General features: G+C 53.0%; 3 protein-coding genes across 4 annotated transcripts; all 3 read right to left on the reverse strand.

The window, feature by feature from the left end:
- Nucleotides 1–254: 254 nt before the first annotated feature.
- WNK4 (WNK lysine deficient protein kinase 4) lies at nucleotides 255–15,982 on the reverse strand. The gene is made up of 19 exons (XM_055575814.1): nucleotides 14,380–15,982; nucleotides 12,766–12,938; nucleotides 11,742–11,962; nucleotides 11,221–11,378; nucleotides 10,601–10,689; nucleotides 10,298–10,514; nucleotides 8,348–8,612; nucleotides 8,004–8,125; nucleotides 7,720–7,778; nucleotides 7,525–7,642; nucleotides 7,138–7,254; nucleotides 3,224–3,361; nucleotides 2,625–2,679; nucleotides 1,945–2,528; nucleotides 1,786–1,846; nucleotides 1,268–1,676; nucleotides 980–1,179; nucleotides 718–815; nucleotides 255–611 (listed from the first exon to the last, which is right to left on the reverse strand). Exons 1-19 carry the CDS (start codon nucleotides 14,995–14,997, stop codon nucleotides 609–611), a joined length of 3,705 nt encoding a protein of 1,234 aa, XP_055431789.1. The 5' UTR covers nucleotides 14,998–15,982; the 3' UTR covers nucleotides 255–608.
- A 104-nt stretch (nucleotides 15,983–16,086) lies between these two features.
- Nucleotides 16,087–20,915, reverse strand: VPS25 (vacuolar protein sorting 25 homolog). Of its 2 annotated transcripts, XM_055575812.1 has the most exons (7): nucleotides 20,758–20,915; nucleotides 20,396–20,541; nucleotides 19,523–19,576; nucleotides 19,094–19,182; nucleotides 18,559–18,674; nucleotides 18,253–18,328; nucleotides 16,087–16,707 (listed from the first exon to the last, which is right to left on the reverse strand). In XM_055575812.1, the coding sequence occupies exons 1-6, from the start codon at nucleotides 20,808–20,810 to the stop codon at nucleotides 18,280–18,282; spliced, it is 507 nt and encodes a 168-aa protein (XP_055431787.1). In that variant the 5' UTR covers nucleotides 20,811–20,915; the 3' UTR covers nucleotides 16,087–16,707; nucleotides 18,253–18,279. The 2 variants fall into 2 exon arrangements, with proteins under 2 accessions (XP_055431787.1, XP_055431786.1); XM_055575811.1 differs by lacking the exon at nucleotides 18,559–18,674.
- Nucleotides 20,916–24,405: 3,490 nt separating this feature from the next.
- On the reverse strand, nucleotides 24,406–26,540 carry RAMP2 (receptor activity modifying protein 2). The gene is made up of 4 exons (XM_055579903.1): nucleotides 26,021–26,540; nucleotides 25,519–25,584; nucleotides 24,955–25,066; nucleotides 24,406–24,837 (listed from the first exon to the last, which is right to left on the reverse strand). The coding sequence occupies exons 1-4, from the start codon at nucleotides 26,118–26,120 to the stop codon at nucleotides 24,582–24,584; spliced, it is 534 nt and encodes a 177-aa protein (XP_055435878.1). The 5' UTR covers nucleotides 26,121–26,540; the 3' UTR covers nucleotides 24,406–24,581.
- Nucleotides 26,541–27,968: the final 1,428 nt, after the last annotated feature.

The raw sequence follows: 27,968 nt of genomic DNA on the forward strand, positions 1-27,968 counted from the left end.
GTGCTACTCTTCCCTGTGGTGCGTGGGCTTCTTATTGCAGTGGCTTCTCTCTGCACAGCACAAGCTCTAGGGCGTGCAGGCTCAGTGGTTGTGGTACATGGGCTTAGTTGCCCTGTGGCATGTGGAATCTTCTCTGACTAGGAATGGAACCCATGTCCCCTGCACTGAGAGGTGGATCCTTAACCACCAGACCACCAGGGAAGTTCCCCCACAGAGCTTTGCCCAGTTTTTAAGATCCATACAGATTCACCAGGTTCTAGGTTCCAGAATTTTTATTGGCTGCTACTAATTTTCCCTCCTCCTTTCCAACTGGGAGTGTGCCTTCTAGAATCATCTGGACTCAGGTGGGACTATTTAGTGGTTCTCTCTTGGCTGGGGAGGTGGCAAGGATGAGGATTTACAGAACGTACACCTTCTACACACAGCAAACAGTTCCCACATGTTTGGCTCTTCCTTCTAGGGCAGCAGCACTGTCCATGCCCGTCCGGCCTCCTACTCCCTCAGTGCTGAGGTCTTCCTTGCAGAGTTGTGTTGGTCAGCAGATTCTAAGGGCATAAGCTCCATGGTGGGCCCAGGTGTGGGTGAGACACATGGCTTCTGTTCATAATTCACTGGAGGAAAAAGAAGAAGTACTAAGGAACCTCCAAGAGCTGGAGGAGGCTGAAGCTAAAGCCAGGTACCATTCCCTGGGCTCTCCCTCCCTTAGCCCGCCCTCACCATCCTGCCAACATCCCCGGCGAATGTCACCCCCTTGCTTGCCCGCTGCTCCTGGGAGCCGGTGCTGCTGCCACTCAGGGAGTTCCTTCGCATGATGCCTGGGTGCAGGATGGGGAGGGAGAGCACTGAATGAGGGAAGGGGCCACAGGGAAAAGTGGGGGGGCTAGTCCCCCCACAGCAAGGGGCAGACTCCCAGGGCCTGAAAGACAGATCACTAGGGAGGGGACTCTGGAACGATGGGAGCTGGTGACTTCTGTCTCACCCGGGCCCAGGGGCTCAGAACGCTGCAGGCTGTTGCGCCGTGAGGTGGGGAAGCTGCCCTTGGAGAGGCGGCGCTGGCGGCTGGACAGCATAGCAGCAGGGGCCACGATCCCTGGTGGGGGCTGCTTTCCAAGCCTGCTATACAAGTCCTCGATTTCCTGTTTCTGTAGTGTCTGTAGTGCCTCCACCTCTGACAAGTGCCTGAGGACACACCAGGGCCATGAGAGGGCTGGCCCAACACTTAGCTCTGGCAAATCCACCTCCTGACCACCATTCTCCCCAGACTCACTTCTGCCGAAGATTCTGCAGCTCAGCCCAGAATTCCTCGTCCTCTCCGCTGCTCTCGGACTCCTCACTGCTCAGACACAGGCTGCTATAGGAGTAGCTCATCCACACTGGGCTAGGATGGCTCAGGGGTGGAGGGCTGCCCCCTACTTGGGGTTCCTGCCCATCGTCCCCTTCCTCTTCAGCTCCAGCCCCTAGGCCCTCGGCTGCACGGTCACTTTCAGCCAGAGCCTCCCTGGCCTCTGGCCTGGCTCCAGCACTGTCCTCCGTGTCCGAGCTCTCCGAGGTCAGCTGAGGGGTTGGAGGCTTCAGGGAGCCAGAGGGAGTTGGGGATGCCAGCTGCAGGGGAAGAGGCTCAGCTGGCTCCTTGGATGAAGTCACTTGGAAGCGCCCAACAAGCTGAGGCTTTCCCTCTGCAGCAAGACAAAGAAGGCATCATGAAAGAAGGAAGAGAAATCAGTGGTAGGAAATAAAGTCACTGAGAATGATGGGCAGGGGAGAGTCAGTGGTCAAAGGTCTCACCTTCCGAGATGGGCGCCAATTTGGCTTCACCTGGGAATGGCTGACCAAGATTTGGAGAGGCCTATAAAGTGTGGGTCTGTGAGTAGAGAAATGATCCAGAATGAAGCCCACCCGCCCCTCCTCCTGCCGCCCAATCATCCCTCTTGGTTTCCTACTCACCTCACTCTCCACCTCAGCTGTCAGAGATGAAGGCCACTCCTGGCCACAAGGAGTACAGGGAGTGGGAGGGGGCAGGCTAGGGAGAGGACCAGGAGGAGCTGGAGGAGACTGGGACAGGAGCCCAGGGGACGGGGACAGCAGGGACTGAGCCACGGTCATCACAGCCAGAGAGAAGGCACTAGCCAGAGAGAGGAGAGGGGCTGCGGTGGTGGAGGGGAGGGGACAAGCAGAGGGGCAGGGGGGGAAGGAGGGAGGAGCGAAAGTGCCCTGGAAACAATCGGGGAGGAGAGAACTCTGTGGAAACTGAGCAGATCGGATTGGAAACTGGGGTGCACTGGGGGAGAGTGGAAGTGGGCAGCTTGGGGGGTGTGGAGAGAGATTTGAGGAGGCCTGAGGAGAAATTGGGGAGAATGAGGGGTTGAGATGACATGGGGGAGAAGTGATGGGAAGGATGGGACTTGGGAAAACAGGAGTTCCAGGAGAAAAGGAGCTTCCAGGAGACAAGGGGGTTCCAGGAGAAGATGTGGAGGTGGAAAAAGCTGCCCAGCATCTCTGCTCCAGGGAGGTGCTGCTCTGGAGCTCTGCTGGGAAGGGAGGGAGGGGAGGTTGAGATTCCAGTCCTCCATTCCCATGGAGCAACCCCAGGGGTGGGATGAATAGGGACAGAATGCAGTACATACCCCTGGATGGGTCTGGGGGGGACCCCGGGAGAGCAGGCAGTGATGCTGACTCCTCCTGAGAGAGAGAAATGTCACAGTGGGAAGAGCTGAGTCTTAGATGGAAAGTTTGAGGCTGGGCTTCTTAAGCCAGGACTCATGAGCTTCTATGAGTCCACAGATGAGTTTCAAGGGATTCAAAAGTGTTTTCAAGAAATATTTAGTGGTAAAGGAGCATGACACCTGCAACTTAATTAAATGGTTCCAAAACAAGAATGCATGGACACACACGTGGATGGGGAGAGAGGAAGCGAGAAGGCTAAAGCTCATGTAACAAGACACTACTAGCCAATCTAGACAGAGCACCTAGGGGTTCTTTGTACAACTCTTGCAACTTCTCTGCAGGTCTGAAATTATGTCAAAATACTGAGTTAAAAGTATGCACTGAACACATTTTTCTGGAGAGTCCATGGCTTTCATCAGACTCTTAAATGGGGGCAGAGCCATTGTTTTGGGATCCTAGAGATGACAACAAGTTAGATCCAAGGGGACTGGTGGAGGCAAAAAGTAATGAAGCCTGTAGCAGAGTCCCATCCCCCTGGAGGTGCCCACAGGGGTCTGACCTGGGGACTCAGAGGGTCTTCAGCAGCCTCCACAGGGCCAGTATCTCTCTTCAACAGGGTCTCCACTCGCTGGATAATCTCCCGAATCCGGTTCAGGAATCCAGCTCGCTCCGAGGGCAGAATGAACTCATTGTACACCTGGTGAGAATCAGTAGGAAGGGGAAGGGGAGTTCGGTTAATTCCACTTGTCCCTTTCTTTAAAAAACCAACCCTTCACCCTACTGCTTCTGCTCATCAATCTAAAACAAGTATTTAGTAAGCATCAGCTGTGCGCCATGCACTGTGTGGTTGTAAGGAGAAATACAGCTTAGAGGAAAGGAGCTAAATTTCATAGCATGCGTGTTTATACCAGATCTTTACATATCTTATCACATTTGACACCAACAACAGCTTGCTGTGGTCTCCATGTGGTCTCTTTAGAGTTATGCTAACCAATGCTCAACAAGGTGTAGTTCAGTCTTCCCAAGATCACGAGATTTGCACCCAGATCTTTCTAAAGCCAAAACCTGAGTTATATTTCCACTGATGCCTCACCTGTTTTTGGACACAACTCTGCTCTCATACAGCTTTTAAAATGTGCCACACAGATCCGCATAAACACAGCTCCACAGAGTTAAGTAAAAATAAGGCAATACGTGATAAATGAAACATTCAGGTCCACAAACACTTACTGAGTGTTTTATGTGCCAGCATTCAGGTCTACAAACACTTATTGAGTATTTTATGCACCAGGCATAGGTTAGATTCTTTGAGGGAACAAGGAAGCAGAAAACACTGTCCTGGTCTCAAAGAAGCCCAAAATCTTAGTGGAAGAGACACACACATACATAACTCAATAGACTTCAAGTCAGCCCAAGGCAGGTAAGGCATTTATGATTGAGGTACAGATAAAAGTGCTATTCCCAGAGGGGGAAAGGGAGAGCCGACTGTTTAATGGGTAGAGATTCAGATTGGCAAGATAAAACAGTTCCAGAGACCTATTGCCCAACAATATGAATATACTTAACACTACTGACCTGTACACTTCAGGACGGTTAAAATGACACACTTTATGTTATATGTTTTTTACCATGATTTTTAAAAATGCCATTCCAGGACTTCCCTGTCCAGTGGTTAAGACTCTGCGCTCCCAAAGCAGGGGGCCTGGGTTCAATCCCTGGTAGGGGAAGATCCCACCTGCCACATGGCTTGGCCAACAATAAATAAATAAGTAGAAATAAATAAAATAAAACACCATTCCAAGAAGAAAGCAGTTCATAACACTTCAGGGGACAGCGGGGAGCTGAGATGGCTCCAGAGCTGAGTCTTGAAGGATGACTAAGAAAAGCAACCCTTAATTGAGGACCTACCACGTGTGGACATTTCCCATACTTGAATCATTTCACTTCTCATATATGCTATATCATTTCTCATATATTACATCAGAAAAGTGAGAAGTGTTAGTCACTCAGTTGCATCCCAACTCTTTGCTATCCAATGGACTGTAGCCCTCCAGGCTCCTCTGTCCATGGAATTCTCCAGGTAAGAATACTGGAGTGGGTTGCCATTTGCTTCTCCAGGGGATCTTCCTGACCCAGGGATCAAAGGCGGGTCTCCCGCACTGCAGGCAGATTCTTTACTATCTGAGCCACCAGGGAAGCTCATCAGAACATCTTTGCAAAATAAGTAATATCCCCTCCATTTTACTGATGAAGTTCAGAGAGATTAAGAAACTTGCCCAAGTTTGCCAAATTAGTAGCTAACAGAGCTGAAGTTGGAACTCAGGTCTTATGTGAACCTCCATCCTTTCCTCTGTTCTGCACTGTTCTGAGGCAGCAAAGAGCACATTCACAAAATAGCGAAGACTGAAGTACAGCTGAGAGTGCTGTGAATTTTAAAGGTCATACTCCAGAATTTGAACCTTACTCTGTAACCACAGGTAGCCACTACCGATTTGGGGGCAAAAAAGCAAATTTAAAGTCTTGAGAGAATTCTGCTGCAGAGAAAGAAAGGGTGGGCTAGTAAGGAAAGAAAAGAAGGCAATGGACCCTGGGTTCAGGGACAGGGTCCCTCTGGTTGTGTGGGATCTGAATTGGGCTTGAAAGCCCATAGAGAAAGCTCCCAGGGAGAAAGACCCCTGAAAAGATGGAAGCAGAAGCTGAAAAGGCAAGTAGGCCTCTTCAGAGGACCATTCAGAAACCAGTGTGGCTGGATGAAAGATTCTTGAAGGGCTGAGTGGCTTGACAGAAGTGGATAAGCCTGCATGCCAGGTGCTGTTTTGTCTTTGTCCCAGACACAAGCTGAATGACATGATGGAGAGGAAGATTTAGAGGGAGTTCCTGAAGTCTGACGTTTCCTCCATTCCCTTCCCTCCCGCATCCCAGAGGCTGGCAGCCACTGCCCCCACTCCACTGAAACTGGTCTCCCACAAAGACCTCCTCCTGACAAAAGCCAGTGTGGTCTTGCCTCAGGCCTCACCCTCCCTCCTCGAAGCAATCTCCTTCCTCAGTTTTTACTAAAATATTCGAGTTCCTTCTGTCTCAGGTTCCAATTCTGTCTTTTGATAACCTATCCCTGCTCCCCGTTCTGGAACTGGGGGTATCTACTAAGATACTCCTCTACACCTCTGGCTTTGCAGGCCCATCTTCTCTCATGCTCAGCTCTGTGCTGAGACTCCCAGATCCACTCCTCCCAGTCCTGCCTGACCCATATTCTGCTTACTTATGGAGGATCTTATCTTGCCTGCCCCCCTGTCATTCAAGCTCATCATGATACCCCCTCCAAAAAACAAAGCCATACTGTCATTTTAAAACTTATCTCCTTTGATGGCCTATTCCTATGAGTTCCTCCAAGCTACAGGTCACCCTTGATAGCCCTTGCCCTAACTCCCTCTCATGTCAACTCATCAAGTATTTACTGACCATGTTCTATGTACACTGTACTATGTCAATCAATTATTGGATGACATAGTAGGTTATTTTTCCCAAAATAACCCCCAGATTCACCCCTCTTCTTCCTCCCCTCCATAATCCATTCTCTCCTTGGACCATATCTGGCTTCTTGCGTCCATCTCCCAACTGGATACCCTACCCACAGCCCTCTCCCACATCCCACAACAGAGCAGTCTTAAAACCTATTCTCACGGTGTTACACACTTAACTCTTAAGACTCCATTACACATTACACGCTCACATTACATGCTTAAGACCACATTACATGCCCAACCTCACTTCTACAAAACTTTTTTTAAATTGAAGTATAGTTGATTTACAATGTTAAGTTCTGCTGTACAGCAAAGTGATTATATACATATAATATATATATATATATATATACATTCTTTCTTAATTTTCTTTTCCATTATGATTTACTACCTAGGATACCGAATATAGTTCTCTGCTTTACAGCAGGATCTTATTGCTTCCAAGAGGAACCCTTAATTCCAGTGACAAAGGTCTCCTCAAGAAGCCCTCCCAGCCCTATACTTCAAGTCACTCCCTGTTCCCATGCCTCTCCTTTGCCATACCACCACGAGACACGCCTTTTCTACTCTTCACTGCCATTCCGACTCATCTGTCAAGACCTTGTGTGAGTCCTTCCTCTTGCGCTGCTGATCCTTCCCTTACAGCCCATCCTTTCCTTATAACCACAGCATCACGTGTCTAGTGTACACTTCACTGCAGCACTTGTGGATATCTTGTGTTAGTCTCAAATTGCTCCAGCTGAGGATCCAAACCTCCCTGGATAAACAGAAATCTCCTCCCAAACAGAGGCAGATAAGTCTTCAGTGTCACTGCACTGAGGGCCCGCCAGCTTTGAAACCCTTGTCCTTGGATTGGGGGCGGGCGGGGGGGGGGGGCAGTTCAGCACCCGGGGACATCAGGAGGGAGACTCTTGTCTCAGATCATTAGAATGTGCTCTCATCTCTCCCTCACCATAGCAGCTGCGATCTCTTCTGGGCTGTCCCCATCCAGATCAAATCGGAAGGTCACCATCTTGCTGTTGTGCGTCTGCAGCTGGCATTCAACCACTCTGTCATTCTGGTCTGAGACCTTCAGAGTCAAAGTCAGCAGAAGGGAGGAGGTCAAGCTCTGTCTTCATCAAGTGTCCCCACCCCTCTCCACCCAAGTCACAGTGGCCAGATTGGAACTGGAGAGAAGCAGATTCTGCCTCCAAAGTCTCGTATTGAAAACATGACTGGTGGCCTCTTGGGTACCAGTAACACAGTGCTTCTCGCCTTTTCTGGCTGACCGCACTCCCGTCCCTGACAGTTCCATCCAGGCCCTGTAGGTTATTCCCGAACTCCTGTGCCCCTTCCTTACACTTGTGACCCGAAGCCGGGATCGAGGTCTACGCCGGAGGTTTTTCCCTGGGGGTCTCCTCATCCGTTCCATCCCTTCTCCCACATCACTAAGGCCTGATGCTGCATCTGAGGCATAACTGGAAAAGGGAAAAGACACTGTACCCCAGAGCTCCATATAGCTCACCTTGAAGCCCCCATTCAGACCAGAACTTACCTCTCTCCAGGGGAAAAGTCATTGCCGGGGCCAGAACGTGGAATGGATAGAGCAAAAGCCTGAAACAGGATATAGGTTCATGAGGTCAGGGGAGGATAACTTGTTGGGTTCCAAGAAGACGATATCAAGGGTGCTGGGGTACTAGGCAGAGGGAATAAAGATGAGGACAAGAGTGGTGGATTTCCAAGGACATGGGGCCAGGTCATAGTGTTGGGTTTTACAGGATGAGAGCTAGGTTGTGGGCTTGGAATAGCTGGGAGCCCCCCCATGTGACCCCCTCTCACCGCGGGCAGGCGGAGATGGGACTCAGCGGGGCTGGATGGCACCCCGCTAGGGGGCTGAAGGGCAGGGTCTGAGGCATCCAGGAAGCCGGAAGAGCTGAGGTAGCCATCAGTCTCGCAATCCGCTGGTGGGGGAGGGAGGGGATCAAAAAAGGGGAAATAAAGGGGGGTGATGGCTGAGCAGGGGACTGCCTGAGCAAGGAGGGGGCCTGGGGCTGTGGGAGAGTTCTTTCCCAGAAGGAGCCCTGACTAGATGTGGAAGGCTGGGTAAGTGACAATGCTGTTGGGTTGAACGTTTGGGTAGGGGGGCAGAGGTCAAGGGTTCTGGGATGTTAGAGGTGACTTACAGGTGGTAGATGAATAGCTGGCATGGCGGAAGAGGAAGGGCTGGTGCTGGTCTGCCTCTGGCTCCTCGGGCTCAGGAGGGAAGGCACTGGAGGGACCAGGAGTCATGGGGACAGCTGCTGGTGGGGGTCTCGGCGCTGGGGGGAGGGCCTCCAACTCCTTAGCTTTACGCAGCTTCTCACGCTTCCGCTGGATGGCAGCAACCCGTTCACGCACTGCACGAGCCACTGGCTGGTAATCAGCTTCACACACTAAGCCCAGGGCCACCTGGAGTTGGAAGGGTGAGGAACAGTTTGAGGTGAGATTCACCGTCTCCCAACAAAGCCCCATCAGCACACCTTCTTGAGGCCTCTAGGATATACAAGAAAAGGAACATATATTGATTACCCACTGTGTCCACAACTGGCATTTTTTAAAAAGTCATTTATTTACTTGACTGCGCTGGATCTTTGTTGTGGCAAGTAAGATCTTCAGTTGCAGCATGTGGAATCTAGTTCCCTGACCAGGGATCAAACCTGGACTCCCTGCATTAGGAGCATGGAGTCCTAGCCACTGGATCACCAGAGAAATCCAACTGGCAACCCTTTACCATATCATCATTAAATCCTTCCAGCAACCTTCTGAGATAGGTCTTATCAACTCTATTTTAGAAATAAGTAAAGTAAGTGACCAGTTCAAGGTTATACTCTAAGTCAATTGTTCTTGGGGGATGGTGAAGAAAAATATCTGTAGATATTTTAGTTGTCACAACTTGGGGGGTGATCCCACCGGGATCTACTAAGTTGATGCCAGGGATTCTTCTCAACAACCTACAACAGTATAGCACAGTCTCCCGAACAATGATGTCACTAGTGTCAAAGTCAAGAACCTCTGTATGTAATGGATCAGGTCCCAATCTCAGGTCAGATTTGAGCTGGGCTACAGAGACTGACTCCTATGTCTTATTTCAAACACATTCTTAGGTTCTTGACCCAGATCCACCAACAGATGATTCCCACCCTTTCAACTGCATTTTTCCATCAAGAATATCATACTCTTTCCCTTCCCACCTCAGACCTTCCTAAACCATCCCCATATCTTCTGCCTCTCATATATGCCTCTCCTGGTCCACCAGCTTCTATTCATTATCCTTATTCATTTCAATAACAAGCTTCGCTGGACAGGTAAAGGAGGTGGGGCAGGATGAGCTGACTCAAAATCTGAACAACCTGAGTCAGTTGTGCCACTTGCTTGGGACCTGGTACAAGATATTCAGCTTCTTTGAGCTTTCATTTCCTCAGCAGTAAATCAGATAAAATCACTCTATGCAAGGTTGGTAACAACCATCAGATGCACATGAAAGGGCTCTAAGATGTGGGTGGTTAACTGAGTTCCCATCACCTGCTAAGCACTGTCAGGGGCAGAAGGGTCAATACACATAGTCTCTGCCCTCAAGACCTTGTAGTCTTGTGGAGGAGAAAGATGGGAATGTATCCTGGTATAAAACAAGACTGATGGGGACCTGTCCAGTAATGGAGGGCCTGCTGAAATGGAAAGACGCATTTAACTTTAACTCTAGAGCCGACAGGCTTTCTCAAATGCAAGGTTCCAAGCATGAAGCAAGATCAAGAAAAAGATGGGGTGGGGGAAACAAGAAAGGGAAAAACAGATAACACGGAGAGAAGGACAGTTAAGGGAAAACCGGATCAGCAGGAAGTTAAAACAGGGAGGTTGAGGGACCCAGGGCTGGAAAAGAAAATCTTCGACTTGCGGAGAACACTAAGTGTGCCCGCAGGTGCATTAAGGCGAGGGCAGCAGGGAGACACTCCTAAGAGACTCGGAGAGGGTTTCGTTGAGCCCACCACGCAGACAACCCACCACCCAGACATCGCACCCGCAAGGCACTGGCCCCTCCGGTTGAGGTCCACACGCCCCTCATACGTTACGCGACAGGCATGCTGTCCTCCGCTCACCATCTCCTGAGCCACCTCCTCTGCCGCGTCCCGGCCCAACTGGAACAAGAACTCGATGGCCTGGTTGTCCCGTGGGCGCCCCCCTCGCCGCGCGTCCTCCATGCGCAGCCAGAGCTTGAGGTCCGGCTTCTCTCCGTCGTCCTCCTCCGCCAACTCCACGTGGACGCCGCGCTCCTCGCGGAAGAAGGCGTGAGCCAGAAGGTCGTGGATGGTGAACCTGAGGGCGGTGCCAACTTGAGCAGAGCCGCACCGCCGCCCGCCCCCCCATCACCCCACCCCCTCCGCCCTGCCCCCTCCACCCACCTCTCATTCTTATCCGTGCGGATGCAGCCTTCAATGATCTCCTTTACCTCGGGCATCTTCACCTTGTAGAAGCTGTTGGGTTTCGTGCCCTGGGGAATGGGGTTGCATGAGGCCTCCCGCTCTCTGTGCCCCAGCTCTCTGCTGACCTCCCCCTCCCACCCCGCCCCAGCCCGAGGCGGCAGCGCTTGCAGTTGCTAAAGCACCGGCTACGCGTTTAGAAGAAGTTGTGATTTCAAATCCCAGTCCCCCCGCCCCGACCCGCCCCCCCCCCCCCCCCCCCCCCCCCACGTATCGACAGTGCGACCTTGAACCAGGCTCTCGCTGAGCCGGTGTCCTCATTTGTAAAATGCAGGGCAGAACATTTGCCCTGCTCACCCCGCGGGGCAGCGGATACGATCGGATGAGAGATTGGATTTGAATCATCTGTAATCTCTAGGGAGCGCTACACACATCTAAAAAGCTTGTATTGGAGGGGCCGTGAGTGCATCCAGTAACCTTCAGTGTTCACCGGGGCGTCTTTGTGTCTACCCCGTTTTCATTAAGGGAAAGGGCATTGACCGCGGGATGGCCGGGGCAGCCAAATGGAAGGGGGACTTGTGATTCCCTCTCCTCCCTCTCACCGAGGTGACCTTGCGGTAGATTTGAGCGGCATTCTGGCACTCTGAGTAGGGGTACTCCGAGGTCGCCATCTCCAGCATGCACATGCCAAACGCGTACACGTCCACGGCCTCATCGTACTTTTCCTCGTACATCTCTGGGGCCATGAACTCCGGGGTCCCTGCAGGATCCACAGCAGACGTTAGTGCCTCCTTTCTGGCTTCGTCCCTCTCCTTGAAAGTACAAGTGGGGGTGGGGGCAACCCCGCGAATTCTGGAGTGCAAGAGACTCACCCCTTCTCGTCGTGTGTGTGTGTGTGTGTGTGTGTGTGTGTGTGTGTGTGTGTTGGGTGGGGGGGAGGGGGTTGTGGGGAAGAGGACACGCTACAAGTCTCATCTTCCCCGTGGTTTTCTAACTCCGTGGAGGGGTTCTAACTCTAATTACCCTTCTAAATCTACTAGGGGCAGGGGGTCCCTAGGCTCTCTCCTGACAGGGGAAGGGGAGGGAGGGTAGGAGTGGCAAGGATCCTCCTGGAGCGACGCACCGATGACGCTCTTGGCGAAGGAGGCGCGCTTGAGCGTGGCCAGGCCCAGGTCCCCGATCTTAACGGAGCCCGTAGGGCCGGTGATAAAGACGTTGTCACACTTGAGGTCTCGGTGCAGGATAGGGGGTACTCGGGAGTGTAGGAAATGGAGCCCCCGCAGGATTTGGCGGCTCCAGCGCTGAAGGACTCGTGGTTTCATCTCGCGGAACCGCCTCAGGTATCTAGGGGAGGGCGCACAGCTAGGGTCAGAACGAGGGACACAGAGGATGGGGAGGGAGCCCACCACTGGGAGGTTCCCCTCCCCGTAGCCCCACCCACTCCCGCCCACGCATCTGCCGCTAGCTTCTCCTAGCACAGATCCGCGCCCAGCCTCAGACGGAAAGGCAGTCAGGGGGTGTGGCAGGTAGACAGAAGGTTACAAAACGGGTAAATTCAAGATATGGCCGCCGCCAAGGTGCTGTGGAAGCGCGGAAGGGATGATTAGCTGCCCCGGACGTGGGGGAGGGCTTCCTAGAGGAAATAACTTTTCTGTGGTGTCTTGAAGGATGAGTAGGAGTTCAAGGGTGAAAATGGGAAGAGATGAAGACCTTGCAGGCAGAAGGAAGGCGTGCTTAAAGGCACGGAGACAACAAGTGACGGCACAGGGTGGGAGGAGGTGCTGGGAATTTGCTTTGTTCGGAATGTGGGCTGGATCCTATAAGGACTTTCTGAGCAGTAGCTAGAAAGAATGGACTGTATCCGGAGGGCGGTGGGATAATTCAAAGGGGTTTTAAGGAGAGAAGTGATAAGACCAGATTCCAGCGCGCTGCAGGAAGATAGGCTAGCTTGGAGAGGAGAGGGGTAGCATGGTGGAGGACTCTTTAGTGGGCACTGCAGGCCTCCAGACACTCAAGAGGCGAGGATGAGAGAGGGAGCCTGGTTTGGGACCTGCGTGTAGAGTCTGAGGAGGCCAGGCTCCTCCAGAAGCAGTGGCGACCTCCCACCACCAGTCCTCCCAACTACCACCAGCAGGCGCGGAGCTCACGTCTTGAGCGTGCCCGAGGTCATGAGTTCGGTGACCAGCACGATGCAAACCTGGCCCCTCAGCACGGACTTCCAGGAGTCGTAGAAGCGGACGATGTTGGGGTGCTGCAGCCCCTTGAGCATCTCCACCTCCTCTGAGAATCGCTGCCGCTCGGCTCGAGACAGTTTCCGAGTCTGTGGGGTAGGGGACGGGGATCACGGTCACCTCAGGCCCAGGACCCCCACGAAGAGGGGGATGGGGACACATGTGGCGGGGCTTGGAGGAGCGGTGAGGGTAGGAGCCAATGGATGGGACTGGGTGGGTGGGATCATTCGCCAACAGGATTGTAGACCCGGAGTTCCCGGTTTGCGCCCCCTGGACCGCTCCAAGGACACGCCCACTATGGGCCTGGGGCCGCCCCCTGGACCCCCTCCTGGACACAAGAGCTTTTATGCAGCCCGGTCCAGGAGCTCTGAACTCAATAGCGCCTTTGTAGCCGCCCAGGCCGGCCGTGGGGCGGAAGGGACGCCCGGGGGCTGGCAGCGGGCAGGCAGCAAGCAGGCGGGCGGGCAGAGAATTGGGGCCGGCAAGGGGATTGGCCTCAGAAACTGGTAACTGCTAGATCCAGGGAGAAGGACTGCAGAGGGAGGTACAGACAAAGAGAGAAGGGATCCAGGACCAGGTGCCAGGAGACCGCCCCCTGCCCCATAGCTGTCTCGCCTTCCCCCATCTCCTTCCTCCACCCCCTCCAACCCCTAGTTTGGACGCTTCTCCTGGCCTGGCCTAGAGCCTGGGGTGTGGCACTGGCAGGCACAAGGGGCAAGCTCAGTGCCAGGGCTGGAGGGGAGGACCCTTCCTCCAGGCTCTGTCCCCTCAGTCTGAATCCAAAGCTGCTAGCTCAGACTTAACTGGGTTTCCCCCCTATGGGAGGAAGGTCCTTCAAGCCAGCATACCCCTAAAGCCCATGGGGCTCAGTGCTTTTGGTCTGGGGAGAGGATAGCTCAGGTAGGCAGTGGGATGAGGAGCAGGACTGGAATCAGGCCAGGGCTGGAGCTCCTGTCTCCCCCTCCCCCAGCCATGGGGAAGTCCTGAAGTTTGTTCCAGAAAGGATGTGGGAAGGCCCTGTCCCGCTACAATAGCCCTATATCTTCTGGAAGTGGAGGACCCTGTCCCAGCTCCTGGCTTCCATCATTCCAGCCTTCTAATCTGCAAAGATCCAAGGCAAGGAAAAAGGAGAATCAGGGTCACACTGAGGGTCTCAGGACTTAAGGGGAAGGGAGAGGAGGAGACAGTGGGTAACCACTGCAGGAAATTGGTGAGCCACCCCTCAGGTCTGAGCTGGCTCCCTACCCAATTTCCCATCTTATTTTCTTTCCAGCTCTCAGGGTTGAGATGGAGCCGGAAAAGAAAGAATGTCTTAAATCCACAGGGGAGCTACCACACACCACCTGCCTCAGCTTATCCTTCTGCAGCCTGGAATCAGCCAGGTCCATGGATCATCAGAGCAAGTGGGACAAGTGTCCGGACATTTGACTGGAAAAATACATCCCCCTTGCTGCTGTTCCCTGGGTCTCCCATCCCAAGACCTCCAAAGGTCCCATCCCGTGGCGTCACCGAGGGGGCGCCCAGCCGCACCTGCAGCTCACACCAGGCCACCTCCACCGTGGTGTCGGTGTCCAGCCCTCGATACACCGTCTTGAACGAGCCACGTCCAATCTCGATGTCAAACTTGAGGTATCGGCCATCCGGGGACGTTGCCACAGCCTGGGTCTCCGTGTCTTCTTTTTCCTCTTGCTCCCGCCGCCGCTCCCGGGCCGCCGCCGCCTCGGTGATCCTCGGCTGTTCTCGGGACCCCGACCCTCCTGTGGAGCTGGCGGGCTCCAAACGCTCGGAGTCTGCAGGCTTCACAGGGGCGCCTGTGGTCCACATGCCCTCAGGGGGCTCTTCAGAGCTGAGCGGTGGGCTCATCGCGGGGCCGGAACCAGCGGAGTCCGGCGGATCAGGGGGCTCCGGAACGGGTGAGGCTGGCTGGGACCAAGAGCTCAGTAGCCCCAAGTCGACTGAGCTGCGGCGGCTGAGACGGGAAGAGCGCGGCCGGGACTCAGCCTTCCCGGAGAAGCGGCGCACCCGGCGGGGAGGGGGCCCGAGGCGGGGCGGCCCCGCCGCGGCAAGGGGCGGCGGGGGCCGCAGGGGTAGGTCAGCCTCCGCCTGGGACATGGGGACTTCGGTCTCTGGGGCCGGGGGTGCCAGCATGAGGAAGGACCGGGCGCTGCAGGCGGTAAGCCGGGAGGCCTGACAGGACGACTGGCTGGGTGCGCAGTGCTCCGGCTGAGCTACTGGGGCCCCAGGCCCGACTCTCCTGCCCCGCAGCTCCGCCCCCACCCCGCCTCCGCCCCGCCCTTACCCCCCAGAGCCGCCCCCTCGGAGGTGCCCGTGCAGTGGAACCCCTGGCTCAGCCCCTCACCTCGGCCACTGCCCCGCCCCCGGCCGCTGGCCCTCCTCCTCCTGGCTCCCGGAGCACCCGCCCTCAGTCTCTTTCCGTAGCCGGAGCCCGGTGACAGACTGTGTGTCCTCGCGCACTAAGAGTGCGCAGACCTGTTTGGGGGAGCACCGTACTAGGACAGGGAGATGAAACGTGACCGCAGCTCCCCGACCCTAGAAAAGGGGGGTGGTGAGAAGGAGGCTACCATCAGTCTGCACGCCCCAGATAAGGTAGCGCCACCCCCTCCTAATCGTCCAGAATGGCCTCGGGCCGACAATACAGAGGTCAGTGGAAAGATCTGGTTTTCTCCGAAGTCGCAGTCCCTCGGGGCTGCGCAGGGATGGGTGTGTACACCCCAGGGCCAGCCCTTCCCCCAAACCAAGGACCGGGTCACCCATCCTCTCCACTCCCCACCTTAACCGCAGCCTGGCCCTGGCCAAAGTGGCTGTTTTTGCTCTGTGGGCTCTCCTTCCTCCCCCCTCTGTTTGCCAAAGTTTCCAATAAACCAAAGTCCATATCCGGTTTACTCCCCCTCAGCTCCCCTTGGCCTCAACTACCAGAGCCAGACCAGATGGATGGAGGGAGGGGCTTCAGCGTCGTGCAGGACTAACATGGGGAGGTGGTGAGGGAGGGGAGCCATTAAGTTATTCCACTGCAGACACAGAAAGCCGAGGTCCCCAGTCTGTGTTCCGTTAGCACTCCCTCACACAGCCCACCCAGCAGATGTAAAACCGCAGGCTCACTGAGTCCCCCAGTGCGGGATGACCTCTCCCCTAAGGTAGGTGGGGATTCACTCAGCATGGTTACCAGATCACAGTACTCCCCTTGCTCATTCCAGTAGTAACTTCAGCAGCAAGCAGTAGGGTTAAGCTTTTTAATAATCATAAATCAGTGCTGGGCCCCAGCTCTAATGGCCAGGCCCCCTCCTGGGCCTTCTATCTTCACATTGCCTGGAGGGCTGCCTGCAGCCAGGGCTTTGCCCATCCCCTAGGAAGGATCCAGCACCAGCCTGAGAGGAGGCAGTAGCAGCTAAAGGGGTGGGGGTGGAGAGTGGGGTTGGGGGAAGAGACAGAAGCTTGTGCAGGCCATGTGTGTGTGTACTTACGTGTATGACACAAGTGAAGTGTTGGGTTTCAGACCCTGGCTCAGGAGAGGTGGGACAAGGAGAAGCACATTTGCCCTCCCTGGCACCTCAGCCTCACCGGATCCCAGGGACAGACAAATGGGATAAGCAGGAAACCCACCCGTGGACTAGAGACCTTTTGAGTCAGGCAGAGTCACAGATCCAGTCTGTGGGGACACTTGGTCTGTCTCCCTCTGAAAGCCCTGGCAGGATGGGAGGTAGAGGTAAAGGGAGATAGGTCTCTGCTAGAAGAACTTGACACCTCGGCCATCGCTGACAGTGATGATCTCGGCCTTGTGCTCCTGCTGGAGGGCTTGCAGAGCCCGCAGTAGGGTTGCCTCATCCAGCCCGTGGAACTCTGGACAGGGAAAGAAGGGCAGTCAGGGACACACTGCTCCTAGGGGCTCAAGGCCTCTGAGGAGAGCAGCTGAGCTGGAAGCAGAGAACTGTCCAGGCCATCAGTATGGCTACAGCTACCACCCACCCTTTCTGGGTATTCTTCAGGAGTAAGGGGGGTAAGAAAGCCTGAGTCAACACAAAACGAGAGTTCATGCTATTTCCCCCTTCCTGTTTGCTCTGTCAGACTCAAAGCCTACACACTCTTGCCCCATCCCCCCATTAGTGTCTCGATACTCAAGAGTAACCCTATTTGCTTGTGAGCCACAAAAAAGGGGCCTTGACAAGTCCAGGGAGGTCAAGGCTCTTGTCACTGGATGCTGTCCGTAACTGCTTCTGTACCCATTGGGAGGACCTGTCCTACACACTGAGGTATAGCCATGCTTCTGGCCAGGAGACTGCAAAGGTCCAGCACAGGTATCTGCCCTATCCTAGTAAAAAAACAAAAGAACAAAGGTGGGAGCCAAGGGCCAGCTGAGTATCTGGAGACAGGGCAAGATACTGCAGGGAGCTGTGAGAGGCAGGAGGCAAGTCCTAACAGGCTTGCACAACACACCCGCACAACACACCCCCTGCAGGGCCCAGCTCTTAAGTCAGGAAGCTTGCTTTCCAAGGAAGCCTTCAGCTTTGCCTGGCCTGAGTGGTGGGCTGGGCAATGCTGCAGCACTTAAGTCATGGCACGATGGTGGGAGTAGCAAGTAGAGGCCTGCAGGAAAGAGGGGAAAGCCAAGCTCTGTAAACTATTGGGGCAGCCAGGCCTGGCAGAAAGGGGAGGAGCCCCCTTTACCCAGCTCAGATTGGTACTTTTGATGATCCTGGGGATCAACATATGGAGTCAGAGATAAAAAAGCTAAGAGAGTATTTACACTATGTAAAAATCAAAACAGTATACAAATCCCAGTCTGGCCAGAAACCAAAGTATTCTAAAGGGCTAGGGATGGGGGTGTTGGCCCAATCCCTTCAGCTGACACCCACAGATCCTGAACCCTCTATAAGAATAAAGGGTGAAAGAAAGCCTGAGTCAACAAGGAATGGAGATTTCAGGCTTAATCTCCTGCCCTGGTTCCTCATTCAGCATCTACACCAATAATTCTTAACTTTTCATGGGTCATAGACACCCTTCAATATCTTATAACATAGAGGACCTCACTGGCAGTCCACTGGTTAAGATTCCATGCTTTCACTGCAGGGGGCACAGGTTCAATACCTGGTTGAGGAACTTAGATCCCTACATGCCCTGTGGCGTGGCCAAAAATGTTTTTTTTTTAAGTCTTAAAATATGGACTTTATCCCTAGATAAATGCATATACACCCCCACAGACAAAGATTGTGGGTGTTCTGCATGTGAATTCAGGTGGTTTATAGACATCTTGGACATGGGTTAACAACCTTTGTATTATTTAGTATCTGGAATTGAGAGACAAAAACATGGGAAATTTGAATGTCAACTAAACAAGATTACAGAGAATTCACATGACAAAACTGGGGGGAGAGGGAAAAGCATTACCCTCATCCTCTGTGTCTTCCCCATTGGTCAGTTCATACAGGGTGAACACGGAGTTGTTCTGGCCACTCTTGGAAACCTATGGACACAGAATACAGCGACTGAGTAAGACCCAGGAATTTCCTGGGAGAAGACAAACTCCCAGCTCCACCTCTCTGACCCAGGAATGATACTTATTCCCAAACCAGAGCTGTCACCTCAGCAGAGGAGTGGCCGAAAACCCACAAACCCTACAGGTGCTATATTTATACATGTATACACATGCTCAGAACCACTAAACCACAGGCCTTCACGTGTCTGAGGAATGACCTCTCATCCTGGTTGTTTTCCTGTTCAGAAATGGGTGGTGTATGTTTGTTATATTTGGGTTGTTGCTGCTTCTTCCCCTCCTCTCTCTCTTGGGAATGTTCAGGGCTGGTGGTGACCTGGAATGCAGGGGAGAGAGGCTGTCCCCACACCCACATTGGTTCAGAAAGTCTCATTTATATTGTGGGCAGCCCCATAAGGATGTAGTGGGGGAGGGGGTCCAGGTTTTTGTTTTTTTTCTCTTCCTTTCCCCATTTATCTTCTGTGGCCAGAGGCTCCAGCCAACAGTATTCATGGTTCCCAGTACTGCATTCTCCAAACATGGCCTCACACAGCCCCTGGCCTTCTACTGGCAAAGACAGGGAAGTTCTTTGCAACCAGGGAAATTGAGTCACTGAAAGAGGCTTGCCTGGAAGACCTACATTTCCTCTTTCTGCCCTCTCCCACTTTGCTCAGTGTGGATCTGAAAACACCAGGTATCTGCTGAGCATAGAGTCATTCTCCTTTGCCATGGGTCACTGTGTCAGAATAGTCTCACCCACTGATAGATGAGCTTTCCCCATTCTTCTGGCCTCCGCCACATGATCAGGAAGCTAGACTTGTTCTTATCCAACCACTCAAGATTCCCTGCAAAAGATACTTATGAAAACATCATGCTCCAAGAAGAGACAAAGAGGCAAACTAAAGGTGGAACAGAGTGGAAAAGACTCAGCTTTCAGAAAGAGCAATTCAAAAATTGTTTTACTATCTGCAAGGCATCCATTCTCTTCTTCAGGTCTTGGGGCACAGAAGTTTCAATTTTGTAAACCAGTGGGAGGGAAGAGCCCAGGGAATTAGGCTACTGCACAGAACACTCTGGGTTCCAAGCCAGGAGAGAAAAAAAAAGTTCTTAAAAGAAAAGACTTGTGCTAATTTGCCCTCAGGAGAACCCCACTAGGAAAAAAGGAATCTGATGAACTGGACCCACCTTTCTTCCTCAGTTCCTCTAACACAACCTGGATTGATTCCACGGGCAGCTTCCCTGGTTTAAGGTTAAGGGTACGGCATTAATGGAATGAACTGGTGGGATGAAATTTCTCAGAGCCAGGCGCATGCTACGAACTACCATTCTTCTCCCTCCTACACACTGAGATGTGCAATTCCACAACAGGATGTAAATTGGCATTTCCTGCATACTGGGGAGGAGGAAGGTAAAGAGAAACTAGTCCGATTAAAAGGAAAAGCTTTAGGGACTTCCCTGGTGGTCTAGTAGTTAGGATTCCGCGCTTCCAATGCAGGGGGCCCTAAAATGCCAGCCAAAAAAGAAAAAGTGTTTTGTTTTTGTTTGTTAAAAAGAGCTTTAGAGAATGAAAGGTACTATCATTTCTCACTCCCTGTCCTCTCTCCTTCCTCCAACCATTGTCCAGATATTTTAAGGATGAACCAGGCAGCAAAAGAAAACCATCCTTACTTCCTGGGTGAGGGGAGTAGGCTGAGAAAATTACTAAAGGTAATGCTAGAGTTTGAGCCTCATACAGAGGACTTAAGTTTCAACAAGTCAAAAGGGCTCAGGTCGAAAAACCCTGGTACTTGGCTTCAGGGCCGAAATTGTAAGATCTGAACGACACCTAGGTACTCATCACTGTATAGGACAAGAGGGAGTTGGTGGTGCACTGGGGCAGGCGTCGGGGTGGGGGGCGAGGGAGCGGGAATGGATGTCAGCTACACAAACAGGCTCTTTCCCAAGGCCGGTCTGAATGGGAACCTGTCTTCTGTGGGTGAGAGGGAGTGTGAAGTCTTGGCATGTGGGAAAGGTGGAAGTGCATGTGTGTGGGCTGTGGAAGTGCCTGAGGGAGGATACGCTGGAGCTTCACGTTGTTGAAGAGCGGGCTCTCCTGGGCTTCCATCACCGTCATGCTGGACTGTTTGTGCAGGCGGCAGAAGGACAGGACCAGCGAGCACCAGGCGGCCAGCTGCTTCTGCCGAGTGTCCACGTTCGGCTGCAACCTGCCGGGTGAAGCGGGTGGGGCGCAGAATTAGAGGACTTGAGAGAGGGCGAGGGGCAGCACTTGCCAGAGGAGCATTCGGGGAAGAAAGTGAGGGACTGAGGGTAGTGGAGACCGGGTCCATTCTCCCCCTCCCCATTTGAAGTATTAGGGTTGAGCCCGGGGTCCGGGGGAGGGGAGGGAGGTCCATCGGGGCTTCTCGGGGTCTAAGCCTCACGTAAAGAAGGGTGGGAAGCGATACTGCCACGGCCACTCGAAACTCATCGCCATCGTAGTACCCCAGGAAACCCGGGACCCGCCGGCAAAGGACTTCCGGCCTCCGCTCCGGCACGTCCGGACAGAAAGCGCTGCAGAAAGGTTCCGGGAGCCTCTGGGGAGAGAGGAGGCCCAACCGGAGGGATCTTCGTCAGCCCGTTTCTTGCCATTATCCCCATATCCTTACGAGCTAGAGCAGAAGGGGCCCCGAGACGTCTTCTGATTCCACCTCAGAGAGAACAGTGACTTCCCCAAAGTGGCACAGTTAGAACTGCAAGCAGAACCCAGGTCTCCAGGACCCAGCCTAGGCTTGTTTCCACTATACAGGGCTTCTTTTAATATTAACGTTTGTGTCGCTTTTAACTTAAACCCTTCACAGTTCCCCTCAATTCCTGTGTCCTTCGACTCCATCTTCCCCAGGAGCTCATTTGTAGCTTTTATACCTGGAAATGGCTCTGCTTCCATGATTCAGAGCTGCCATATTTGAACACAGCCACCTCTGTCTCACCTCTCCCATGTCCTCTATTTCTAGTCTCAAGTCCCGGGACTCCACTGGTCTTATGACTTCTTGCCTAGCCTAGACTACTCAGTTCTGTCCCCTTGCCTGCTTCCCTGCTGCTCATTTTCCAAACCAGAGTTGTCGATCACGGCCCACCTATTCCTCAATCTTCTTCACGCCTTAAACCGTGTAGTATTACTGACAGGGAAAACAGAAATCACCAGAACTTTCTGATTGCACCTCAAATTCCCTGACTGACCTCACTGCTGTTCTATCAGTGCAGCCCAGTGATGCTTTGACTTTTATTGATTCCCTGTCACATTCCTTAAGGTAACTTCGAAATTTTCCATACACATCAAGCCATTCCACCAGTTCCCATTTCTTGCTACTCTGCAGAATGCCTGTCTCTTCTATTTTTATGAGATTGAGGCCATGCATGTGAACCTCTTAGTCCTTCCTCTCTGTCACCACACTCAATTCATCTCTCAATTTCTTTCACTTTTACTCCTTTGCCCACTCCACACAGCTTGTGGGATCTTAGTTCCCAGACCAGGGATAGAACCCGAGCTCAGCAGTTAGAGTTGCAGAGTCTTAAGGGATGGACAGCCAGAGAACCCCCTTGACAAGGCCAACCCTTTGGCATCTGTTTGGCTCTCCTTTCCAGTTTCCTCCAGGACTTCTTTGTGCATCATCTTCCCTTCTTTTCCCCTTTTTCCTGGCTCCTCTCCTCTAGTCTACATATGCTGAGGTCATCCCTACTTGAAAATCTGTAGTTTCCTTGACTCTACCACCCTCTCAATTTCCTGTCTGATCTCTAACATCTCCCCACTGAAGTCCATCTTTCACTGTATACAGTCCCTGGTCCACAGAAGTGCCCAACAAATATTTGTTGAATGACTAAATGAGTGAACCCTTCAATGGATAATGTTCTCTCAAAGGGCACCATCTCCTTTGCGTCCATTGGCTTTCTTTATCCTTGTTCTGCTGATTCTGATCTTTCCCTTTTGTTTTCTTTACTCCTCACTGTATATATGTGCATGTTTTCTAAGGACATCAGCTTTCTTTAGTACACCTTCTCTCTGGGAACTCTCATCTCTCTCATGGCTTCACGTGGCATTTCTCTGCAGAGGACTAAACCTGTATTCCTAACTCCAACTTTTTTATACTACCAGCAGCAACAAGATCACTCCCATTTCCAACTCCCTATGTCAGAAGCCCTTCACTCCCTGGTGTGTTACATCTTGTTCCATTGTTACATTATACATATATAATATGTATATTTTTCTTCAAGCCAGCTTCTCCTCTTAATGGCCCTTTAAATATTATTACTTCCATATTTGTCCTAGTAACTCAAATTCAAAGCCAGAGTCAGCTCTAACCTCTCCTCTTGTTCACCTTCATATTGAAATCCTGTGGATTCCCTCCCCTATTTTGCCTTTTCCTACTTTTTAATTATTTCCTGTTTCTCCATTATAGCACTCCTTTGGTCCATGCCCTTGTTTTCTCAAACCTGGATTATTGCAATAATTTTCTAATTCATCTCTTTTTCTACTGTCTCCCATAGGAGAATCCTCACCATTTAAGGCCTAGTCAGATGCCAGCTCCACAATCACTCTCCTGTGACCTCAGCTAGACTGCACTTTAGCTAAATGTGACTCCTCCTTCCTTTACACTCGGATGGCATTTGGCTTATATCCCTTGCATGATTCTCATCACACATTCCATTGTTTTTGTTTATGTGTGCACATGTCAGCTCCCTTGCCAGATGAAAGACATCAAAGCAGAACCAAGCCTTGTCTAACTTGTCTTCCCAACACAATAGGCTATTTATAGTGACTTACACCGATATGCTTTTGATGTATATTAGTAAAATGCATGAAGGCAAATATGCGCCAAAAAGAGGACAGATACATCCTTGGAGAAGATAGATGCATTATGGGAATAGAGCAAAGATTCTCATGGTGAAACCTCAAAACATCCTAGGGAATAAAGTGTGTCTCAGAGAATAAATAGATATATTCCAGGAAATATATAGATATATATCTGTAGAATAGACAGGCACGTCCCAGGAAGTGGCTATGTACTCAGGAAGGCAGATGTTTCAACAAGGAAGGAAGGAGAGTTCCTAAAGAGGTGCCAGGTGCCACAAGGAATAAACAGGTATCTTTTTAAAGAACAAAGCTACTGTTTAGATGTTTCTGATGACCTGGCAGGTTTGTCTCAGGGAGAACTGAAGGTGAAGGTTCTGTGGTGAGACCTGGGCCTCACCATCCAAGGAACATACAGGAGTGTCTGCATACAGAAACGGTGGGTCGCTAGGTATGGCCCTTAACAGTGGGAAAGTTTCTTAAGGGAGCATAAGCACGGCTTAGGAAGCTAAAAGAAGCAGCCAATCAAGAACTAGTGGTTGCTGTGGGGATAACAGGTCTTTGATCTCACAGTTCAGTTTTGAGCTTCTTCCAGGCCATGTCCATCTTCTGGTTGTTGGCTTTAGTGGACACCAGGGGGCAGTGTGTGGCCAGGCTATAGGCCACACCCACCCAGGGTCCAGGACAATGTAGGATGAGGGCCAAGGACCTGGAGGGGAAGTCCTATGGTGAGTCTAGTAGAGGAAACTGCCTTTGCCCTCGATCCTGAGGTCCTTAGGGATGGACTCCCGTTGGTTCCATCAGGGCTTCTATTACCAGGCCCTGGGAGTAAACTGAGGCATGAGGAAGGGGAAAATTCAGGGCTTCTGGATGGCACCCCCTCCTTGCAGAAGTCACAGCGAGAGTCATCTCTCGTCCCACCCCCCTCACCTCCCCAGCTGCTATCCAGACGGGAAGGGAGTCTCTTCCTGCAAGTTTCCTGAAGCTGGGTTTGGATAGGGGCAGGAAAGGCCTGGCCTTGGGAGGAAGGGATACAGGGGCGTGGCCTTCAGGTGGGGGAGGGAGTTCAGGAGGGACCAGTAAGTGAACAAAACAGTGGACCTATCTAGATTCTCCTAGCTCTGCTGCCCAGAACTGAGGGCCTGTGGGAATGGCAGAAACTCTGGAAGGACACAGCCCCCCACCCCCCACCCCGCCCTCCGGAATGGAGAGGGGAACAACGTACAAAAAAAAAAAAAAGAAAAGGTTTATTTTGAAGATTACAGAACTTGCACGATGACCCCACCCAGCTTCCATTTCCACCAATCTAAGAATCTCCAGTTGGGGTGGGAGCCAGAGAAGGAAGTAGGGAGGGGAGGGGAGAGACCAGGTGGTGGCAGAGGAAAGGAGTAAGATGGATGCCAAACAACTCATGCCACCCTAGGTCTGCGCTTCACTGTCTTTACTCCTCCACACCACGAGGGTGACGAGGAAGGGGATCAGGCAGATAGGGGCTATGATCATGGCCAGGAGCACATCCTCTGGGGGGTCTGAGAAGGTGGGTTGCACCAGGGAGCAGTTGGCAAAGTGGATGTTGTGAGTCTCAAAGATGATCTCTTCCGCCCAGGGATTGGGGAAGCCCAGGCCAAACTCTTCTGCACCCTTTTCCAAGCAGTCTCGAAGGAAGCTATAAGGCCTAGAGACAGGAGAGGGCTAGAGTGAGGGAAGGGTTGGGGCCAGAAAGAGGACTGCCCCACACTCACCCACAGGGAGCAAGCCCCAGGCCCAAGCCGCCCTCCAGCACTGCCCCTACCTGCTAATCAGGGCCCAATCACACCAGTCCTTCTTGATAGAATCCATTTGAACCTTATAATCGTGCCAACATTGTTGGACATTTGTCCCATAGGTCTCCAACACCGTTTTCCCTGTGGGTAGAGATGCTGCACATTGACCATACCCTGTCCCACAGTCCAAGCCCTCTGGTCCAGGTACTTCCATTGTGGAACCACTGTTCCTATCTTCAAATGGGAACTACCCAGAGAGCCTCAGAAAATTTCCCAAGCAAGATATTCCCAGCTGAGAAGGCAGTCCCAGCTCAGGAAAAGTTTAATGCCTTCCATGTACACTGGACTTTCCAGCCTGGCAAGAGTTTCCACATACACTTTTTCAGGAATATTCTAACCCACCTGCCAGCTCACAGCTGGTTGGGGGCTTTGGGGATGAGAGGTAGAAAGACAATAAGAAACCCTGAGAGAGAGAACAGAAGGGAGTTTAGGGGCACCAGTTGGGTTTGGGGCTTGGCTTGTGAGAAAGGAACCATCCCCACTCACCTCTCTCCTTCCCCGGGGCCACCCTCCCACAGTCGCTGGCTACTCACCTTCTGACTTGGAGCTGTCTAGGGTGGGAAGAAGCTGAGCCAGGGACTCCTGGGGCTTCAGGACAGCTGTGGGCAGAAAAGGGACAGGGAGATGGGAGGATGGGGATGTGGAGCCAGGAGGAAGCGGGGTGTGGGTTGGGGTCTGAGACTCTTGAAAGTCAGGGCTTCTTTCAGGAGAGACAGAGCAGCACTCCAGGCCCCTACGCGGTGCCTCGGTGCCCGGAAGAGAGGGGGCCGCACCAATTCCTTCACACATTCAAAACCCCTCCTTCTTCGCCAGCTCCAGACTTCCCAAGAGCTTTCTGCAGGGGCCCCGGGCATCTCAGCTTTTCCCGAAGTGGGAAGCAGCTCGCGCTGCGCCCTCGCTGCGGTGAGGCCGGGTACCGTCCAGAGGGCAGCGCGGTCCGCACCCGCACGCCGGAGCCCGTTGCGAGACGTCCAGTCCCTCTCCCCTCCAGGGCCTCCCGCGCCTCCCGCCCGGACCTCGGGGCGCTGCGCTTACCGCCCAGCAGGAGGAGGAGGCGGAGCGCAGCCGGTCGCCCGGCGCGGGTGGCGGGGAGCCACGAGCCGCCGACAGCGTGCTCCGCCCGGAGCGAGGCCATCGCACGGCGAGCAGGCGAGGAGGAGCGGCGGCGCTGAGCCGGGCCCGGGCGGGGGCTCCTATATCCCGGTCCCAAGCCGCAGGAAGCCGCGCCGCTTCCTCGCGGGGGCTGGGACTGCTGCGGCCACGTGGGGGGCGGGGGCGACGCCCGGGGCCGGCGGGCTGGAGGGGGAGTCGCTGCCCCACCCGGCCCTGGCGCCCGCCGCTCCCTCCGCCCGGCCGCCGTTGGCCCACCCCTTCTGCTAGCTCACCCCGCGGGGCTGGACAGCTCCCCTCGTAACCCCAGAACGGGGATCCATTTCCTGGGCTCGGCCGCGTGGCGCCCAGGACTCGTCAGGTCTCCGAGCATCTGCTCCCCGAACTCTAGTGGCCCCTTTTCTTTCTCGGTGAGGTGGGGCTGTGTGGGGAGATAGTGAAAAGAGGGAGGGGGCTGGGAGCTCAGAGGGCTTCTCAACACTGCAGTCTCTAAGGCTGGAGGTTGCGGTTGCCCTGAGCCATGGGGGGAAGGGGCGCCTGGAGCTGGACTCAGAGTTCCCTTTCCCTGGGAACACCCACTGATGTCAGTCTGCCTGCCAAAACCCGAGGAGGAGGAGGAAAGGGAGCCAGCCCTGGGAATCCCCTGGGGAGAAGGCCTGAAGATGGGGTACAGAGAAACCAAAGTCCAAATACCCTCCCTTCGAGGCACCCCCTGGGGCCTAGACCCCCCCCCCCAAACCAGATTGAGCCCCAGACTCAGGGCTGGGTAAAAGTATGACTGCTCCATCCCCAAGAAGGTGGCCACAACTCCTCAGGACCAAGGTTGTGAGAAGGGAAGAGTTTAGAACCTACGATGGGCGACTTCATCGTGAGGGGGTATAAACTTTACTGCTCAGAGGAAAGAGCCTGGGACTGGAGCTCAGAGGCTCTGAGTTCTAATCCTGTCTTCCCACTTTCCAGCTACATAGCCTGCAATGTCTTCAGTTACCTTAGTGGATTCTCAGATTATTCCCATGTAAAAGAGGGGTGCTACCCTGATCTGCAGTGAGAGTGATCCTTGTGAAAGGGCATTGCCCTCACTCAGCAGTCTAGTTTCCTTTCCTCCTTTTGTAAGGACTTGCCTGAAGTCACGCAGCTGAGAAACAGCAAGGCTGAGTCTGGGGCCCCAGCGGCCCTGACTGCTGCCATACCACAGCTGACTGTGTGTCCTGAGCCAGAGCTTCATCATTCTGAGGATCCCAGAAGCTGATTTGTTCATGACGTTTGACTCCAGACACAGCTGTCAGCACCAAACTTTCCCAAATTACTCCCAGACACTGACCCTTGGACTCAGCTGCTGCTGTGTCCTGGTTTACAGGATTCCTGCCCACCACAAATTATCTTTCATGACCTCACTTCAGATCTTCATCTCAGGGTCTTAGGCTCTTAAATCATGGCCACTGATAACCTGTTGGTCTTCCATCGTTAGGATCAAGAGGTTGCTTTAGCAAGGAATCCAGAGGGAGAAGGGAACTGGCATGAACCCCAAAGCCTTCCTAGTGAGGATTGTCTTCTGCAACGTACAGAAAAGAGCCAGGCAGCCTTGGAGTCATTTCAGGCTAGAACCAAATTCCACTCCTTCCCTCCCACCTGTGATTGCACTTTCTCAGAAGGAAGCATGGTCAAGAGGGAGACTTCTAGGTAATAAGATGGGAGGAGGAAGCCAGGAGGGACAGAAAGCAACATCAGCTATTGCCATTGGCCAGAAGCACCTGAGTCCGCTGTGGGTTAGAATTGGGGTTGGGATTAAGATGAAAGTTGACAAAAACACATGTTGGACTCTAAATAAAGCAATATGGAATAATGAATAAAAACAAAGATTGATTAGGTTTCT

The sequence above is a fragment of the Bubalus kerabau genome, chromosome 4 (genome assembly GCF_029407905.1).
Source record: "Bubalus kerabau isolate K-KA32 ecotype Philippines breed swamp buffalo chromosome 4, PCC_UOA_SB_1v2, whole genome shotgun sequence".
Classification (NCBI taxonomy): domain Eukaryota; kingdom Metazoa; phylum Chordata; class Mammalia; order Artiodactyla; family Bovidae; genus Bubalus; species Bubalus kerabau.

Coding starts and splice junctions, on each gene's coding strand:
- WNK4 (XM_055575814.1), bottom strand. CDS start 14,997: ATGCTGGCACCCCCGGCCCCAGAGACCGAAGTCCCCATGTCCCAGGCG. Junction 11,379..11,741: donor CTTCGCCAAGAGCGTCATCG/GTGCGTCGCTCC, acceptor TGGATCCTGCAG/GGACCCCGGAGTTCATGGCC. Junction 8,126..8,347: donor CAGCTATTCATCTACCACCT/GTAAGTCACCTC, acceptor CTCCCCCACCAG/CGGATTGCGAGACTGATGGC.
- VPS25 (XM_055575811.1), bottom strand. CDS start 20,810: ATGGCGATGAGTTTCGAGTGGCCGTGGCAGTATCGCTTCCCACCCTTC. Junction 20,542..20,757: donor CGCTTCCCACCCTTCTTTAC/GTGAGGCTTAGA, acceptor TTCACCCGGCAG/GTTGCAGCCGAACGTGGACA. Junction 18,329..19,093: donor GAAAGCTCATCTATCAGTGG/GTGAGACTATTC, acceptor CTGTGTCCATAG/GTTTCCAAGAGTGGCCAGAA.
- RAMP2 (XM_055579903.1), bottom strand. CDS start 26,120: ATGGCCTCGCTCCGGGCGGAGCACGCTGTCGGCGGCTCGTGGCTCCCC. Junction 25,067..25,518: donor AGACAGCTCCAAGTCAGAAG/GTGAGTAGCCAG, acceptor CTCTACCCACAG/GGAAAACGGTGTTGGAGACC. Junction 24,838..24,954: donor GATTGGGCCCTGATTAGCAG/GTAGGGGCAGTG, acceptor TCCTGTCTCTAG/GCCTTATAGCTTCCTTCGAG.